The sequence below is a fragment of the Ahaetulla prasina genome, chromosome 6, assembly GCF_028640845.1.
Source record: "Ahaetulla prasina isolate Xishuangbanna chromosome 6, ASM2864084v1, whole genome shotgun sequence".
NCBI lineage: Eukaryota > Metazoa > Chordata > Lepidosauria > Squamata > Colubridae > Ahaetulla > Ahaetulla prasina.
In genome coordinates, this window is record NC_080544.1 from 3,085,885 (window position 1) to 3,105,027 (window position 19,143).

Here is a 19,143-nt window from a genome sequence, read left to right on the forward strand (position 1 = left end):
TGAAGCCAACTGAGAAAATCCAAAGACTAAGCAATATGCACATTAGCCTCTCTCATAATACTCAGTGGTTTTGAACACTGTTTTAACAATATTTGAAGCATTTATTTTCCTATTCCAAAGGTGAAATCCAGCTAGCAGTATTAATGTGTGTGCTTGAAGAATGCTTTTCTTTCTTATGTTTAGCAAAAAAAAAGCAAGCAGTTCTTCAAAATGAAATGACTTCATTTTTCTTGCTTGAAAGCGAGAGCTGTAGTTTCGTTTCTGATAGGTTTTTTGTCGTAAAAAACACATTTGTGTGAAATATGAGATTGAAAAGAAACATCTCCTGTTTCGTAAAGTATTAGTGTATTTGTTCAGTGATTTTACCTTCCTTAAATGACTGCATCAATTCAGAGTAATTTTAACCTCAATTTGTAATGCAGCTAATTTTACTGATTTTTTTTAAAAGCACAGAACGCATATAATTTGACTCGGTATTGAATCTGTCAGTATGTGTCCTATGTTTCCCCTCCAAAGTCGTTGAGAGCATGTTAACTATGATTAAAGAGAAACAAAAAAAAAAGTAATTTAGAGAGTGTGGTCTCATTAGATTAAGCTAGTATATTTATTAGGACCAAAATGTTACTATTGACTGTGCAATCAGTTTTGCAGAATCCTTCATAAAGATTCATGTAAGTGGTTTCATAGCATCCTGTCTTGCAGACTCTAATAAAGATATGTATATTTTTAGATTCTTTTTCTGATGGGTAAACAGACTCATCTGTTATGCTTTCTCTTTTGCATAAACAGCTCTCTTTGATCTGCTTTTTCTATTCGCTCAATTCTCATTAAATCTTGCTTCATTCATTCATTTATTTTAGTGTTATCAGTCTGGCGACCAAGTGCGCCATGCCCAGTTTCCGAATGCATTTGAGAGCACATGGAATGGTTGCGATGGTCTTCAAAACACTGGATGACTCACAGCACCACCAGGTATGTCTGCCTCACGTCGTTTGCTATAGTTCAAAACTGTGTTTTCAGTTGACTATTTTTCTAAGGAAAAAGTTTTTTTGCCTGTGTTAAAAGATTAGGAACCATAAACTAAAAATACAGTTTTATTTTACTTTCTGTCCATTTCTGCTACTGATGTCACCACTCTTAAAATAATTCTGAAGATACCGTTTGCGGGATTTCCTGTTTAACATACAATGTAATAATAATAATGTGTTAATTTTATATGCTGCCCAACTCCTAGCAACAATTGAAGAATTTTTAAAAATATTTAAGAAAAAAACAACACACACACAAACGTACAAATACAAAAAGAACACAATGAAAGAAATAAAAGTGGCAGAGAAAACAAACCCAGGTAGGAACAACAGCAAAAAGGGTTGTATCTATCACTCTTGCTAACATGTCATTCGAAATACCAATAGGATGGGGGCTTTTTGAATTTCTGAAAAACATTTTTTTTTTTAGTAAAGCAGGAAATCAGAATAGTTCCTTCATAGGGAAGTGACAGGCTTTGTCTTTACCAAGGACAGCACAGTCGCATTCTATAGTAACAGTTTTGAAACTGTTAATATATCATGGGTGACTTCTCTCTTGAAAGCATCAGCCTGCTAGCAATATGGAAACCCTGCTGGTACACAAAGGATTGGTGCCACTTTGAATTCTGAGTGCCTGGTCTCCGGTCTGATACCGTGGCTTTGAGCACGAAACAACTGTTTGGCATGGGAAGCTGGATATTTTTGATCATATTGGAAGTGTTTCAAAGGTTCAGACGATTGAAACATCCAATTTGTCAGAACGAGGTGTTTTGAATTCAGGACCATGCAAAGTAGAAAGTTTGGGCATGGCGCTATTGAAGAGTTTGATTTGAATTTTTGAAAGGGAGGAACACTTTGAGTATGCACTGCATGCTTCAGATGTAATGTCTCAGCATTAAATTGAACATAAAAAATATTTGATATAGATTTCTGGGATAATTATCTCATAATCTTTGTACAGGAGTCTTCGTACCAAATATATGCAATAATAGACACGTGTGCACATACATGCAAATATGTACTGAAATTGCCTTTGATGCTGTTGCTAAACATAAAGAGAAGTTACTTATTTCAAGTGAATAGATCTATATTCTAAGTGAAATGTATTTTAAGTAAAATAGAACAATAATAAAATTCCCTAGTCAGGAAAACCTAGCTAGCTTTCATTTTGAGTTGTGAATTCATGGCTCTGCTAACCATATCTGGCTCTTTTAAAATGCCTTGAAACAACGAACCTAGTCTCACTTGCTCCTACTCAAAGGTTTACTCCTTTTTCTTGTTATTTTCTTTTTCTTTTTGCCAAAGAACTTGTCGCTTTGTACAGCAGCTTTAATGTATATCTTGAGCAGAGATCGCTTAAACATGGATCTAGACAGAGCCAGCTTAGATTTAATGATCCGACTTCTGGAGCTCGAGCAGGATTCCTCCTCCAAGTTGCTTAATGAAAAAGACATGAACAAAATCAAGGAAAAAATCCGAAGACTCTGTGAAACTGTTCATAATAAACATCTGGATCTCGAAAATATAACGGTGAGCACTAAGTTTACCTTCTTTTTTTTAATCATATGAAAATGCAGAGAAATAGCTGTTATAGTTATAGACAGTGTATTTTTAGGCAACATAGCAATAGCAAATTTATATACCGCTTCATAGTGCTTTACAGCCCTCTAAGCAGTTTAGAGAGTCAGCTTCTTGCTCCCAACAATCTGGGTCCTCATTTTATCCACCTCAGAAGGATGGAAGGCTGAGTCAGCCTTGAGCCTGATGAGATTCAGTCTCCCAAACTGCTGGCAGCCGGTAATTAGCAAAAGTTGCCTGCAGTACTGCACTCTAACCACTGCACCACAGCGGCTTATTGATTGCACATGGAGGGAATTTGCCATGAAACACATGTTTGCCAGTGGTTCTATTTTGTGAGAGGATTTTGCCTTTTGGCTGTACTTATATACAGATGTCACTTGTGTATTTTCTAGACTGGTCATTTGGCAATGGAGACCCTTCTCTCTCTCACTTCAAAGCGGGCGGGCGACTGGTTTAAAGAAGAGCTGCGACTTCTGGGAGGTCTTGACCATATTGTAGATAAAGGTATTAATTTTGTCTTAAAAGGTACTTAAGTTTTATAACTGGAACATATAACAATCTGTTGACTAATATCGTACGTCATTTCGGGAAAGTAAAAAAAAACCTTTAAAAATGTCTTTACCAGCTTAATAATCATACCTGTCTTTTTTCCCCTCAGTTAAAGAGTGTGTGGATCATTTAAGCAGTGATGAGAATGAAGAGAAATTGGTTGCTTCACTCTGGGGAGCAGAAAGATGTTTACGGGTCTTGGAAAGTGTAAGTATGAAATATCCTGAAGAAAATGGATGTTGAACCAGAATAAGGAGAAAGTAGTATACAGGATGCCTCATTTATTGGCTGGGGTTTGCCTTATTTGCTTTGCTGTGGCTTGAGGAAAGACATTTGGTTGTGCTTTCTGAAGTTGTCTGTGTGACAGAACTTTTGGTTTCGGGGTTTTTTGAGTGGGGAAGGTGTTTGAGTGGATCTGCTGAAAAATAATAAATAATAAGTAACATCGACAAGAATGATGGCGAGTAGTGCGGTGGCCTAGAAGTGTAATTCTCGCCTCACAATCGGGAAGCTGTGAGTTTGATCCTAGGTAGAGGCAGATATTTCTCTCTCTGGGCACAATGAGAATATATCTGCTGAATATAACTCCGCATTGGCAACGGGAAGGGCATCCAGCCAGTAAACACTCAGCTCCAGTTCAGTCACCCAGACTCCACCCCACAAGGGTGGGGTCATTAAAGGAGATGATTAAGAATGATGACGGCTTGAAGTGATTCTGGCTCATGTCACTCTTGTAACTGCTAGTGAAAGGCTGGCCTATTCAGTGATCCCCATGCAGGTACAGACACAGTCGGCATCCCAGAAAGAGCCTTAAACCAGATCCTCACTCTTTCACTGAAGCAGTACTTCTCGACTTTGTTCACTTGCAGCATTCTGGCCGGGGAATTCTGGGAGTTGGAGTCCATCCATTTTAAAGTTGGCAGGGTTGGGAAGTACTGACTTAAAGGACCTCTGTGGCCTCAAGAGGCAGACCCCATGTTTTTGCCTCCGTCGATGCCACAATGTTTTTGTAATCCTAAATTTCCAGTACATTAAAAAATATATTAATCGTCACCATTTGTTACTGTGCAGTTCAAACACTGGATTAGAGCTTGGTCACTTTCTGTTGACAAATTAGACTGCTAAATGTTGCCAAAATACAAGCATTGCTCATTTAAGAAAGACTTACGGAGTTAGTCTTTTGACAGTTTATTTTTTTCCCCCAGGTAACAGTTCACAATCCAGAGAATCAAAGCTATTTAATAGCATATAAGGATTCACAGCTCATTGTCTCTTCAGCTAAGTAAGTTCTAAATTGTATTTATTTTAATGGTATAATAATTATTGAAAATACTCGCCAATATGGCTCAGGGCCAAATCGGCGTTTTAGGCGGCAGATCTGGCCAGGAGGAAAGAGGTGAGTCTGTTGAGAAGGAGGACGAGGTTGCGTGGCTCTGCAGTGTGCAACGGGAAGGGAAGCATTTTCAGGTGGCAGCGCTGCGATCCCCTCCCCGAATCCAAAATGGTTCCCAGTTCCCCGCTGCACATTGCATAGGAACTGGCCACCACTTGAAACACGGCTTGAGAATTGCATTGGGGAATCGGGCCAACGGGCAGCGGTGGCTGGAAAGGAGGGATGTTTCACTTTAAGGGCTCCCACTCGGCTTGGCTCCTGGTGTAGAGAGGGCTTAGGTGGTGGTGGTGGCAGTGGCTCCTCACGTTGCTGGGGAGTAAAGTCATTGCGACCATTGTCTGGCCTGAGCTGCCCGTTGGGCGGCCAGAGGGGTGACCAGCCGCAAACCGGCACCAAAGCCGCCGGGCAGACCCCCCCCCCCAACTGTCCCAAAAGGTTTGTTCCTCTTCAGGACAGGCTGTGCCTGGACCCAGATCCCTGCCGCCTGGAACTGCCCAAAAATGTCCAAAGAGTGGGGGCTGGTGGGTACATTCGGCTTGTAAGACGCACCCAGATTTTCACTCTCTTATACACCAAAAAATACGGTAATTTATGGAATTCTGATGAGAAGAATTTATTGGAAATAATGTTCACATTTCTTCTATTTATCTGCATTTCTCCTATTTGCACCATAGATGCTTAGACTGATTCATATACCAATAAAGGAGAATAATTATAGCTCAGGATTGAACTGTGGGGTCATTGGTGCTCTTTGAAGTTGATTGTATTCTTGAAGATGTTTCATGTCCCAAACTAGATAAGATCATCAGTGCCGTGCACTGAATCTCAAACTAGTTTCAGTAATGAAACCTCTGCATAAGCAAAAAAAAAAGACTAGATTCCTAGTCTTTGTGGTTAGAGAGAAAAGCTTACGCATCTCTTAAGTGGTGTTCCATACTGTGCTGGACCTGGAGCAAGCACTGGGTGCCTGAAGGAGCTAAGATTCCAGATTTTTCTTTCCTCTGTCTCACTGCTTGTTCTGCAGACCAGATCAATAACAACTATATACAGTTATATGCGTAAAACAACAATGGCTTTTTCAAAGGTAATGCTGGCAGCTGTGCTAATAATATGGGTTCTAAGATTGTGTAGTAGTCATTGCTGTGGCTCCCTGCATTAGGGCGACATGATAGATGACATTCGATTTCTAATCAGAACTTCTTGGTGGAAATATTTTTTTTAAGGAATGAGATGCGGGGATAATTTGGGTTGTGCCTTCTCGGCTTCTTAATCTTTCAGAGCATTACAGCACTGTGAGGAACTAATCCAGAGATACAACCGAGCAGAAGACACCATCTGTCTTGCAGACAGTAAGCCACTGCCTTACCAGAATGTAACGAACCACGTGGGTAAGGCTGTAGAAGACTGTATGAGAGCCATCATTGGTGTCTTACTCAATTTGACAAACGATAATGGTAAGTAACTCATTTGTGTAAGGAAACGTAAAAAGAGGCAACTGATGGCACAGACAGTTGGTTGTCTCTAGAGAAAATGTCCTTAGGACATAGCTTGAGTGGCAGTAGTATTTTTGGGGGGGAGTTGCTGGGTGAAATGATGTAAAGTAATCCATACAAGTAGATTCTTTGAGGATCAACAGGTCAAATGCCATTCAGCCATCAGAAGAAGAAAAAAATTAGACAAAGGCCTGTCTGGGTTGAATGTGAGGTGGTCCCTCAGTTGAATCCTGTTAGCCCTGAAGGTCCTTTTAACTCTTCTGGACCTATCCATGTCTTATATTCAGCTTCACCCGTTTGTTAGCGGCAACAGTTTTTGTCACAAAAATAAAATCTAGTTTGTAGTCTTGGGATAGTGGACTGAAGGAGATGCTTCAAAGAAGAACTGATGTTTTGTGAGAGCAGAGTCTTCATCTGTAGGGACGAAATGGACAATGGGTGACATTTATTTGTTAGATTTTTTACCCCGTCTGTATTAGTAACTATTACTAAAAGAGCCATGGTGGCACAGTGGTTAGAATGTGGTACTGCAGGGTAACTTGTTGCTCACTCCAGGAGTTTGATTCTGAATAACTCCAGGTTGATTCAGCCTTCCATCCCTCCAAGGTGGGTAAAATGAGGACCCAGATTGTTGGGGCAAGATGTTGACTCTGTAAACCGCTTAGAGTGGGCTGTAAAAGAACTATGAAGCGGTATATAAGTCTAAGTGCCATTGCTATTAGTAAGTCAAGGAGGCAACCACACATAATACTCCCTCCTCATATTTTCCCTACAGCAGCCACCTATAATGTAAAGAGGGATTCGGATAACAACTAAGGCATGTTTCTGGTTATAAAACAGACTCATCAGTTTCTCCCCACTTTTCATGTTCGCAGAGTGGGGCAGCACCAAGACCGGGGAGCAAGAGGGCCTCATTGGCACGGCTCTGAACTGTGTGCTTCAGGTTCCAAAATTCCTACCTCAAGAACAGAGATTTGATATTCGGGTTCTGGTAAGTCGAAAGCCTCGTCTCTGCCCAAGTGTCTTTGGAAAATAAATAAATAAACTGTTTCTGTGGTTGCATTGCATGATAGTTCCTAAAGGCAGGCCTTTTTTCTTTTTAACTTTCTGCTGAGGCCAGTTTGGTCCCATCCTGCGCTGGAAGATTTTCATAGCCTTTTGTGGTTTTTTGCCTCAGTGCAGGAAAAGTGTTGGTTTAACTTTCAAACTGCTTGGAGGCTTGTGACCCAATCATTTGCAAAGCAGAAGGACCATTATCAGTACTGCAAACATTTATAAATTTATAATGTAAATTCAGTAGGCAAGATTACCCAGATATACATCTACCTGTCAGAAAAGTCCTTACAACTGTTGGTCCAGGGGTGAAATGCTACTGGTTCACATCGGTTCAGGCGAACCAGTAGTAATAAAAGCTACCGGTTCAGGAGAACCGGTAGTAAAAAAATGCTACTGGTTCTTACCAACCGGTATTTCCGACAATCAGCTGTGCCGCAGGGTTTATATTTGCTAGAAAGCAGGAAATTCCGCTTTCTAGTGAATCTAAATCACACGGCACAGCTGTTCACACCCCCCCCCCCCGCTGTTCTACTTACCTTCTTAAGCCTCCTTTTTCCGTGCAACACGCATTTGGCATGCACATGCAGTGTGCATTTGGCAGCAAACTGGTGGCAAACCATGGAGGATTTCCTCACTGGTCTGGTCCATTTAAACAGTCAATGTCTAAGTTAGGAATAACATGGCATTTTTGTAATTTTTCTTCCCTCTTTTTTTCTTTTAATCTTAAGGGTTTGGGTCTTTTGATCAATCTGGTTGAATACAGCGCAAGAAACAGACATTGCCTTGTGAATATGGAAACATCGTGTTCCTTCGATTCCTTCTGCTTGGGAGAGTCTGATGAGAGTTTAAGCACATCTGGACAAATGGCAGCAGTTCAGGCTTTAGTACAGGTGAATCCATCTTTTTGCATCCAAAGTATGTGCGGCTTGGTGATAATTTGGGGCAGGGGGGAGTTACTGAAAACTGCCCATTCACAGAGGAGGCAGGCAGGGTTAATTCTTCTCCTTTATCACCCTTTCTTTCTGTCTCGCTTGCCTGGAATTGGTGCACTGATCTGTGGTGCCTGAAGTCCATCCGCAGGGGTTCCCGGGGGCTAAACAGAAGTCATGTACAGCTATAGGAACACGGTGGCTCAGTGGCTATGATGCTGAGCTTGTCGATGGAAAGGTCAGCAGTTCAATGGTTCAAATCCCTAGTGCCGCGTAATGGGGTGAGCTCCCGTTACTTGTTCCAGCTTCTGCAAAGCACATAAAAAATGCAAGTAGAAAAATAGGGACCACCTTTGGTGGGAAGGTAACAGCGTTCTATGCACCTTTGGTGTTTAGTCATGCTGGCCACATGACCACGGAGATATCTTCAGACAGCGCTGGCTCTTCGGCTTTGAAACGGAAATGAGCACCGGCCCCTAAAGTCAGGAACGACTAGCACATATGTGTGAGGGGAACCTTTACCTTTACCTTTGGAGCTACGTAGCGGGAAAACATTTGGGACATTGATGATTGACCAACCCCCATTGGTTGATGCAATTAGGGGCTATTGCTTAGGTTCTGATTCTCATTGAATGTTTTCTATTGCGCAAACCTATATGCCCAGAGCCATTTTGGAGTGAGTGTGATGCAAGCTATAGCAAATAAGTAAAAAAAATAATCATATCTTCACCAAGAGCTGACATTCAGCCACCTCTTGCGTGTAGATTTTGCTAAGTCTTTGGGGGTATATCCCTCTCTTTCAGATCCACCAGAAAGGTTCTTTTCACTAAAAAAATAATGATAAATTTACTCCAAAGTAAAACGTCAGCCTTTGTGTTACCTTTATTGACAAACCTGCCTTAATATCTATGGAGATTCTCAGTCGTCCAGGTCATGGTTGTCCCAAAGGTGCTTTTTCAAGAGGCAGCTGGACTTTCTGGTTTTCCTTTGAAGACGTTTTCCTTGTCATCCAAGAGGCTTCTTCAGCTCTGGCTGGATGGTGGGGAATGGAAGGATTTATATTCTTTGCAGACAGCTGGTCATATACATCCTTTTAGAGAGATGTTGAGGCCACTTGGAGGTTTATCTGTGTCCTCGAGGTCATCTGAGTGGTGCAAATAGGTGTGGAGCCTTCTTGGAACTGCTGAAAGGATTGTATTGTAGACTGGAGATAGATCAGCGGTCACCAACCGGTGGTCTGTGGACCACTGGTGGTCCGTGAGAAAATTTTGGTGGTCCACAGAAAAATCATTTGCAATTTTTATATTGCACTAAATCAGGGGTCCTCAAACTGTGGCCCCTGGGACAGATACGTGCAATGAACGTTTGTGCAATGACCCCTTTTGGGTCTCTTTGTGCGGGTCAGAGGGGGACAGAAATTCTGACTAGTGGTCTGCTTCAGCCTCCTGGTACGGGGCTTTTGGAGAAGGATGGAGGGAAGCACTGCTGGTGGCAAAGAGCTGGAGGACCTTGTTCTACTGGGACTGCATCATGGCCTGGAACTGGCTGACCATCTCAGCCCACTGAGCCTCCAGGCACCGGTACCTGGCCTTGCACTCACGCAGGTCTTCCCTCTGCTTGGAAAGACTATGCTCATGGTCCTGAGTGAGGTGCTTCTACTGAGCCTCCTTCTCCGTCAGATCCAATTTGAACTGAGCCAGCTGTTTTCTCATGTTGTCTGCTTAGCTCCAGCAACTGCTTCCTGTTGGGGCCCTAAGGAGCCTGAGGAGGGAGGAGTGGCTGGGAGGGGAGGGGTGAGTAGAAACTGGTGAGGCGCCTCTCCACATGAGTGACATCTAGTTGGCCACGCCCACCCAGTCACATGACCACCAAGCCACGCCCACCCAGCAGGTCATTAGGCAGATCATATTAGTGGTCCGTGGGATTTAAAATTATGAATTTAGTGGTCCCTGAGGTCCAAAAGGTTGGTGATCCGTGAGATAGATGACATCATATCCACCCCCCTCTGTTGAGAGGGGGCTGTTCAATTCTGCAAGGAATATAAATCCATTTTCCATCATCCAGTCAGAGCTGAAGAAGCTTCTTGGATTAGAAATGAAACGTCTTCAAAGAAAAAACAGAAAGTCCAATTGCCTGTTGAAAAAGCACTTTTGGGACAAGCTTGCCACATGGGCTGCATAAGTTGTTCTTAAAAGTAAGAATTGTGGCAAGCTGGAGGATGGTTCACGTACCTCCCTGCCCAGAAATAAAAGCTGGGATGAGGGAACAGCCTCACCTCTCTGCCTTCTGGGAGGAGTAGAGTCTTCCATGGGAACCTCCATCTGGGATTGTGGGCTGCTGCTCCCTCTTCATTTTGCCAATCTCAGCAAAACAGTGCTGGCAAAAGGCAGGAAGGCTGTCAGCCGCTTCAAGCGCACAAGCCTGAAGGTGAAGAACACGTATAACCTGCTTTGCTGGCGTAGTCCATCAATTGTAGACTTGCCGGGGAAGCTAAAACGCAATCTCAGCAGAACACGACAATTTCTTTTCATTTATTTCAACTAGTTCTATGCCTGCCCCTGTGATGACAGAAAAGGGCTGATAAGGGCACGTCACACAGGATCGGGGTTGAGGCCCAGTTTTTTGAACAGTTAAACTACAGGAACATAGCAGGACACAATTCAGCATTTAACCCCTTGCCTGAAATTATCAACTCAAATTGCACAGAAGAGGGAATATAGCCAGTCCTTGAAAACCATTGCCCTGCAGTCCAGATAGTTCCTTTTATGTACCCTAGGTTGGGTTGTGAGCTAGAGTTGTACAGGAGCTGGTTGAAACTGTCTCTTCTCACACAGGGAGAATGTTTTTCCTGGCTGCGAAAAGTAGAAGGGAAAACAGCTGCCCAGTTAAGGTGATAGGGGCAGAAATCAAAACTTCCTTCTTGTCACCTATCTTTGGCAATTTTTCTCAGAAATATTATTTCTAATATCAGCCAGATATTGGCAGTACTGGTGAGCATTGGAAAGCCTTAAAGGTGTCTCCCAGCCACCTATGTGGTGAGGTATCTGGCATGGAAAGGAAGCTGTTTTATCCTGACAATCTTCCAAACAGAAAATGGGTGTGTAAGGAGAGACATCTCTGCTTCGCTCCCATTTCCTCGACACAGTCACAGAAGTGTCCAAAACCTCAGATTTTGGCTCCATTTGAAAAGGTTCTAGAGCCAGGGGTGTTGAAGGTTGGCAACTTTAAGACTTGTGGACTTCAACTCCCAGAATTCTCCAGCTGGCTTTAAAGTTGCCAAAATGGGACACACCTATTTTAGAGGGTCTGCTGAATCTTTGCAAATCAGCCCAGAATCAACAGAATAGAAGCCTGGAGTGACTTGGTTGCTTTGCCTTTCCGAAGAAGCAAATCTGGACAGGATAAGTAGCTTAGGCCTCTTTCCTAACCCTAGCCCTACTCCCAGCAGCTCTGAATTCACTACCTGCCCCAAACTCTTGGCCTTGCTTGACACAATAGCACTTCACTTACCACCGGGGCGAACCGGTAGCAACCCACCACTGGTTTCAAAGACATCAGAGCAGGGGTAAAATGCTCCCAGTTCGGACTGGATCGCCAAATCCGGTAGCGATGGTGGCAGGTGGCTCAGAGAACCGGTAGCAAAAATCCCTGCTCCCACCCCAGGTGAGCCGCACGATCATCAGAGGTGGGTTTTTTTTTTTACTTTTAAAAGCATTTTTTCTTTGGCCGAAAAAAATGCTTTTAAAAGTAAAAAAAAAGCCTCTGATGATTGCGCGGCTCAGCTGGGATCGTCAGAACCCTTTAAAAGCATTTTTTCTACAACTTCTTGGCTGAAGAGGTTGTAAAAAAAACACCTTTAAAAGGCTCCCCTGGCAATCCCAGCTGAGTTGCCTGATCTCCAGAACCTTTTAAAAGCATTTTTTACAACCTCTTCAGCCAAAGAGGTTGTAGAAAAAATACTTTTAAAAGTAAAAAAAAAAATGGCCATGCCCACCCAGTCACATTACCCCCTCAAGCCACACCCACAGAACCGGTAGTAACAAATTTTACATTTCACTCCTGCATCAGAATATTGTTTTTGCACAGACTTTCTACACTAGAATTGAAATTACCATTGGGCTGAATCCCAAAGCTCTTAACGGGATGCATGAATTATAGTATTGTTCTTACCTGGCTCCCCAAACACAACAAACCCTCTGAAGTTGAAGCAATTATTCCTTTAGTAGGAGCGCTAGTAGCCCTGCAAAAAGTTTCTGTTTCACCACAGGCTAACAAGTCTTTCCGGCAAGGAGATGATTAGTTGTTTCTACTGCTCTCCTCTCCTCTGCCTTCTGCGCATCTGCATGTCAAGCACTGGACCCAGCTATTCCTCCTGTTCCTCATCAGCCACCTCCAGACCTGGGGGCTGTTGTCTCTCCATCTGAGGGCTGACGGATGGTTCAGGCTCCGCCTCTGTCTCTCTCTGCCAGCTCCATTCCTTCTTCTCCCTCGGAGCTCTCAGGTTGCCTTGATGCTGGCCCTGACTCCCAGGCCACCACCTCTGATTTGGCTGCTAGAGTATATTGTGAAATGCTGAGTAAAAAGGGGCTGAGACATTGGACAGTGCTGGTGAGTTAATGTAGTGTGGTTGACTTTCTGACTCAGCCATGGTTGGTGTTTGTCTCTCAGTTGTTCCTGGAGAGAGAGAGAGCAGCACAATTGGCCGAGAGCCAGACCGATGAACTGATTAAAGAGGCTCCCACTGCACAGCATGACCAGAGTGGGGAGTGGCAGGAGACCAGTGGGGAGATTCAGTGGGTCTCCACGGAAAAGCCAGAAAACGCTGAGGAGAAAGAGAAGAAAGAAGAAGAAGAAGAAGAGCTGGATCTTAATAAAGGTGGGTGGCAGTGGTTGGATAAGAAGGCAGCCCATGAAATAGGCACTTACAGAAGCCAGGATAGTGTGTGATTCTTGACCGCCCTGGCTATTTTCTCATCTTTTAAAATCCCTTTGCTTAAGATGTCAGCCCTTTGCTGTCTCTTTCCTCGAAATCCTTGTTTCTGACACTGTTGGAAAGAGTCTGATGGCCCCTTTTCTGACTAATAAACTTTATTAGAAGGTATAAAAGCCTTTGTCAAAATTAGTGCTAATTTTGATAGTTGAAAGAGGGGCTACCAGATCCCTTAGGGTTTTTTACTCCCATGAACTGACAGAGCTCTCCTCCAGCTGCAATGTCGTGTTTTCTTTGATAAAAGGAAGTTTAATATTGCCTGTTTGTATGCGGTATCCTGGTTTCTTTTCCTTCTCTCACTCCTTCACATCAATTTTTGCAATATTTTCCCTGGTGTCCTCTCGCACCTAACTCCAACTGATTTGATTGGTGTGGGTTTTTTTGAGTGCTGAATGTGTCTGTTGAACCTTATAATATATTTATTGAGGAAAGAATGGATTAATGATTGTCCTTTGGGTCAGGATTGCGTTCCGATAAATCAGGAGTTTAGCCACTGAGTTCAGAGTCGAGCTAATCGGGGAGAAACTGCTGCTTTATTACTCTCTGGGATTGCTCAGTATTTCTCCATGGTGGGAAAATTCAGGAAAGTTGTGTGTAGAATGCAAAATGAGCATATTGGTATAAAACCTTCTTGTTTATTTACAGCCCTTCAACATGCCGGAAAGCACATGGAAGACTGCATTGTGGCCTCTTACACAGCACTGCTGCTAGGTTGCCTCTGCCAGGAGAGTCCAGTAAGGAACATCACCACTGCACAACCCTTAGATGGCTGGGAAGAGTGGATTTGCTTGAAGCAGGGTTGTGGGTTATGTACTGTCTGAAACAGGGCTGGGATTCCGTAGGTAGAGAAAAGCTACCCAAAATGTGCTTTACTCCAAGGCTGGTTGTGGCTGTGTTTATAGTCTAATAGCACTTCTAAAGTGTTTGCAAAACACACTTGAGGCTGCCTCATGTTCTGTATTGTTTGCTCTGGCTGCTGGAAGATCCCCAAGCTAATTTTTTCCTCATAGTGTGTTCAATCCAAGATCAACCTTGTTAACTCAAGGGCAGGTGCAGGGTGGGGTGTTCAGCACATGAACTGCACTTTTGAAAAATCTGCAGCTGCCCAAGGCCCCTTAATGTCATCGTCGCCAGTAAGCAGGGCGAAATGTGTTTGGGCAGGGGGATTCCTGAATTAAAACATCTTAAGGAAATTAACTCCGACATGTGGACCTACATTTTCCCACTCCCAGTTGTCTTGTGTGCTGCCGAATTTATGTTATCGTTTAGGGCTGGGAACTGTGGGTGACCTCCCCCCCCCCCAAATCTTGTTCATGGCTACGTCTGCTGGCAGGCTGGGAATCCCATCCCAAGCCAATGAGGGAATAAAATATTTGATATTACATCTGGGTTCTTTTGTCTGACACAACAAAATGCACCGCTGTTTGAACAAGTGCTCTTCGCTGACGAGTGCAGTCTCAACTGGAACGCTGCTTAGTCATTGGGATCATTTGTAGTCAGAGAAGACGTTAAAATGGCAAAGCTTTTGGGAAAGGCTTCATAGCTCTTACATATCCTTATTTATTTTCTTATTTTTGGGGCCTATGGAAACAGTGGAAGTGGAATCCAGGAGAGTGGCCAGTTTCTTTTTCTGAAGAGCAGCGATAGCTTCCAACCTTTATTAAAATGCTAAGACTGCTGACTTAGGCAATCTGTATATGAAAGGGGAGGGGGGGGGAAGCTTTATGATATCCAGTTTTTAAAGATATGGAGATTGATATTTGGACATTGGTCCTGCGTTGAGGCGGCGTGGATCAATGCGCGAATGCTTATTTCTTTCAGTGTTAACGTTCTGCAAAATATTTTTCCTACAAGCTTGGAAATGTCCTGATGCAAAATTTATTTCCTTAGATCAATGTGACTACTGTAAGGACATACTTACCCGATGGGGACTTCTCAATCATGACCGAAATGCTCAAAAAGTTTCTTAGTTTCATGAACCTTACTGTAAGTAGATCTTCAGCGATTCTAATTATTTATTGCCCGACTAGCTTCAGTAGGCTTGTTTGTACTGTTGTTGTTGTTTTTGCAGCGTAAGGCCAGGCAGATTCCTCTAGCTGATCTCGGTAAGCCGAGGTTCACCAACAAACCACCTACAGGCAGTCACTTACAACAATGGCACTGAAAAAAGTGAATTATGACCATTTTTCACACAATTGTTGCAATATCCCCTGGTCATGTGATCAAAATTCAGACGCTTGGCAATTGACTCATATTTATGACGGTCGCAATGTCCCGGGGTCATGTGATCACCTTTGGCAACCTTCTGACAATCAAAGTCAACGGGGAAGCCGGATTCACTTAACAAACCGTGTTACTTGCTTAAGTACTGCAGCGATTCACTTAACAACTGTGTCAACAAAAGGGACAAAATTCACTTAACAAATGTCTTGCTTAGTAGAAATTTTGGGGTTTGGTTGTGGTCATAAATTGAGGACTACCTGTATTAAACATCGGCTTTTGGGAAATAGGCACAGCCAGATATCATTCTGCCTGTTCACGGCTGTGAATGGTGGTTGTTTTACTCCCCGGGGCTTTCCCTAAGCAATAACTGGATCCTTGTGGCAATAATTTTATATGAAGAATGCTATATGAATAGCGAATTGTATTAAACGAGTAGGTTTTTTCTTCTTCTTGAAAATGGGAAATGGGGCTGGGCGTGGCTAGCTCAACATCCTGTAGGCCTCTGCCGGTGAAAATGGAGGCCCTCCCCGGCTCCGTTTTCACTGGCAGAGGGCTGCAGGAGGCCTTCACAGCTGAAAATGATACTCAGGACGGCTGCGCACAGCCCTCACAAGCTCTGTTTTCACTGGCAGACTGCAGGCCGGTCCTTCACTGTTTCCAGGGCAGCCTCATGGGCCACATCTAAGCACCCTGTGAGCTGGATCTGGCCTGCTCGATCGGCTAGGGGAATAGGATGTTCTGGAGAGATCTGGAAGATGGTGAGCTTCTTTCAAATGGCACCTAACAGTGTTTTTCTGTTAGGAGTAAGGAGTAAGAAGCATTACTTCCAGAACTCTACCAGGCCTTGGCCAGACTGGCCCAGATGGTCAGCAGAAAAACGAAACAGTCTGGCATCCCTCAAAAGGAAGGACACAATCTTTAACATTTATCCCTGTTTTTGTCTCCTTGCTCACCCAGTGTGCAGTTGGAACCACAGGCCAGAAGTCGATCTCCCGAGTGATTGAATACTTGGAACACTGCTAGTTACCCCCGTTGGGCCACAGGCACTCGGAGGAGGGGGCTTTTTCTCTTAGAAAAAGCAGAGGAGGTGGCGATCGACGTGTTCGGGGATGCGTCAAGAGCATTCCTCAAGTCTCATTTTCTCTTTGGATTTTTAAGGCTACCTGGTCTCCCCACCACACCTGGCATTTTCCGAAGGACCACTATCGCTTCAATCTGCAAATTTATCAAAAAGGAGAGAGGGAAAAGATCTGGGGACCGAGAGAACTCACAATGTTTTCTAGTTAACTCAGCGCAGTATTTTCATGTATTTGGCAAAGTTTTATCCACCCTCTTTATTTGCCTGGCTTTTTTGTGACAACCTTCAAAGGGGAAAAAAAAAACGTACTGCGGGTAAGGCAACTGCTGTTTACTGTTGAGCCACTGTTCTTTTCATGCCAGCCAGGGGCAAAGGCAGCTTTAGCTACTGAGGTATCGAAGGAAAAAAAATATTCAAATAAAAATGCTCTGGGCAGTGGCGTTAGCTCTGATTTGAGTTTAATTTGCTCTTTGTTTTTTGAAAGAGATTATTCCAAAATAATTAAAAAAAAAGACATAGAAAGATTTTTTTAAATACTTTTTGCGATCTTAACTACTGTCTATATTTAAAAATGTGTTGGAATCCAAAGAGGTTGAGGCTCGGATAGTTTATTTTTTATACTGCTTTGATTGAAAATTGAGTTGTTGGAAGCTACTTCTCAGTTTTTTGCAATTGTTGTGGCCTAAGTACTGTAAACGGATGGACCGTATCACGTCAGAGCTCTGAGAGAGGCATGCAGAGAGAGAAAAGATCCCCTCCCGGCTATATCTATATTTTTTTAAAAAATGCAGTAAAACATGCCCTGCTAAAGGTTAGTGTGAAACCATGTTCAATCCAGGGTAGTTTACACTTCGGAATAAGCAAAAACTTCTTAAATGCTGTCAGTTTGTTTCAAAGAAACATGGAGCTAAAACCATCCGGCGGACAAATCTTTCCAGTTAAGGTAATCTTTCTATAGTTTGAGTTTTGAGCAGGTAAAACGCGTACAATACAAAGCCTTAAATAGCTGAATATAGCAAAAATTTTGTTCAGTGTAGAGTCTAGTTCACAGCAAAGGATTGTGTTGAGACTTTTGTGGAACAAAGATCCCTGCAAAATACTTTTTTGTTTCATTCCGTTGTGTTTTTGAACATTAGGGACTCTCTTGCACTCATCGTCCCGACGGAATTGCTCATGACTTTTATTAAGCTGGTCTTGAATCTTCACAAAAGTTTCTCGGGGACACGTGTGTGTCACCGACACTTTTTTCACATTACCTGTGTTAGGTAGTTGCATCATCTTACTTTGAATTTGTAAAACTTGAAGCCATAAAAATATTAAGTTCTATGTATAATGAGGGAAGGGAGAAATAACAGAAAATCTAACCTGCTTTTTAGATCTTGTTATCTCCATGTATAAAATTACAAACGTGCTTTTGTATCAGTGCAAGCTGTACATTTTTTTACACACAGTGGCTGCCTTCTATGTCTTCCTATTTTTGATAATGCAGATTGTTGGGAATTCAGTATGGAAGTAAGTGATTAGAAACAAAAGCTTATCCTCTTCTTTTTTAAAAAAAATATGTTCTCACCACTTTTAAGAAAACCAGGCACCCCCTTCCGTCCCCAAAAACATACCAGTGTAACTTAGAAAACACAGCTGAGGCTATGTGTTTGCCCTTGGGTGAAGGACAAGGGAGAACAACTGAATAAAGCTGAACTTGTAAATTATTTTTGTGATGCAGGATTTTTCTGGATATATTTTTTGGCATTTTTAGTTTGTAGAGCAAACGGCTTCCAGATTGAGTTTGATTTCATGTAGCTTTTAAGTTAGGCTTTTTGTGTGTACGCTATGGCGAAGGACGATTAAATGCAATTCTGGGGGAATCAGGACCCACCCTTCTCTGTTACACTGGTAATGACCTGAATGGGAATTGATTAAAGTCTTGTGTTGACAGTTTTTAATTAACAAGCACTGAACGGATGCAGATGGTCTGGGGGGGGGAGGGGGTGGAATAAGGGTCAGGGGAAACGCCCCTTGTGGAGCTACAGTGTATTTTCTTGTTTAAAACCCTCATCAAACTCTGCATTTCAATGGGTACTTGAGGCCAACCTTCAAATTGAAAAGTTTTAAAATAAAACTTTTTTTTCCACTGTAAATATTTGTGTAAATAGGCGCAATTGGAAACTAGAACCGTAGAGTACTTTTCTGAATCCAATCCTATTTTTATTTTATACAGTATTTCTCAGCTGTGATCTTTGGAGCAAAAAGCCAACGGCAGGAATAATAGTTTGTACCAGTTTCATGAAGTATGTCTTTTGGTTTTTGTAAATAATTTTAATTCGAAATAAAAATTGCTACTTTCAATACATAAACCCACACGTAGTGAGCACAGTTTCTTGATACTGGAGATTCTTGCCTGCTACATTTCAACCTGAAAGAGAAAGTAACATGGCTACCATCTGAATTTTCTCTAGTCTTCATGTGGAAAATAAGTGCCACACTACAATATGGTGGTTTCCTCTCTTAGGCTAAACTCCAGAGCATAAATTAGGTACCATGGGGATTTAATTCCCTAAGTTAAAAATCATAAAATTGGGCTGTGGAGTCAGTTCCATAAGCCAGGCGTCTCCAATCTTGGCAACTTTACAATTTGTGGGCTTCAGCTCCCAGAATTCCTCAGCCAGCATGCGAGTTGAAGTCCACAAGTCGTAAAGTTGCCAAGGTTGGAGACCCCTGCCCTAAGTTATGGTATGTATGATGCCCATCTCAGCCAGAATGATCTCCAGATCATTGCTTCAGATATCAAGTTGCTCTCGCTTCTAGGACATTTTTCCTAAGGTG

The 19,143-nt window shown here is 42.7% G+C and overlaps 1 protein-coding gene across 3 annotated transcripts in view; it reads left to right on the forward strand.

Annotated features, from left to right (window-relative positions):
• WAPL (WAPL cohesin release factor) overlaps positions 1-18,674 on the forward strand; it is a 40,498-nt gene extending 21,824 nt beyond the window's left edge. For 2 of the 3 annotated variants that reach the window (XM_058188129.1, XM_058188130.1), the window contains 12 exons: positions 861-972; positions 2,334-2,558; positions 3,002-3,113; positions 3,268-3,365; positions 4,364-4,440; positions 5,830-6,005; positions 6,920-7,035; positions 7,829-7,990; positions 12,698-12,905; positions 13,665-13,753; positions 14,910-15,005; positions 16,200-18,674. In XM_058188129.1, the coding sequence (XP_058044112.1) occupies positions 861-972; positions 2,334-2,558; positions 3,002-3,113; positions 3,268-3,365; positions 4,364-4,440; positions 5,830-6,005; positions 6,920-7,035; positions 7,829-7,990; positions 12,698-12,905; positions 13,665-13,753; positions 14,910-15,005; positions 16,200-16,265 (1,537 nt within the window). In that variant the 3' untranslated portion in view covers positions 16,266-18,674. The remainder of the gene's footprint in view (positions 1-860; positions 973-2,333; positions 2,559-3,001; positions 3,114-3,267; positions 3,366-4,363; positions 4,441-5,829; positions 6,006-6,919; positions 7,036-7,828; positions 7,991-12,697; positions 12,906-13,664; positions 13,754-14,909; positions 15,006-16,199) is intronic. The other variant, XR_009155709.1, reaches the window with a different exon arrangement.
• The last annotated feature ends 469 nt before the right edge of the window (positions 18,675-19,143 follow it).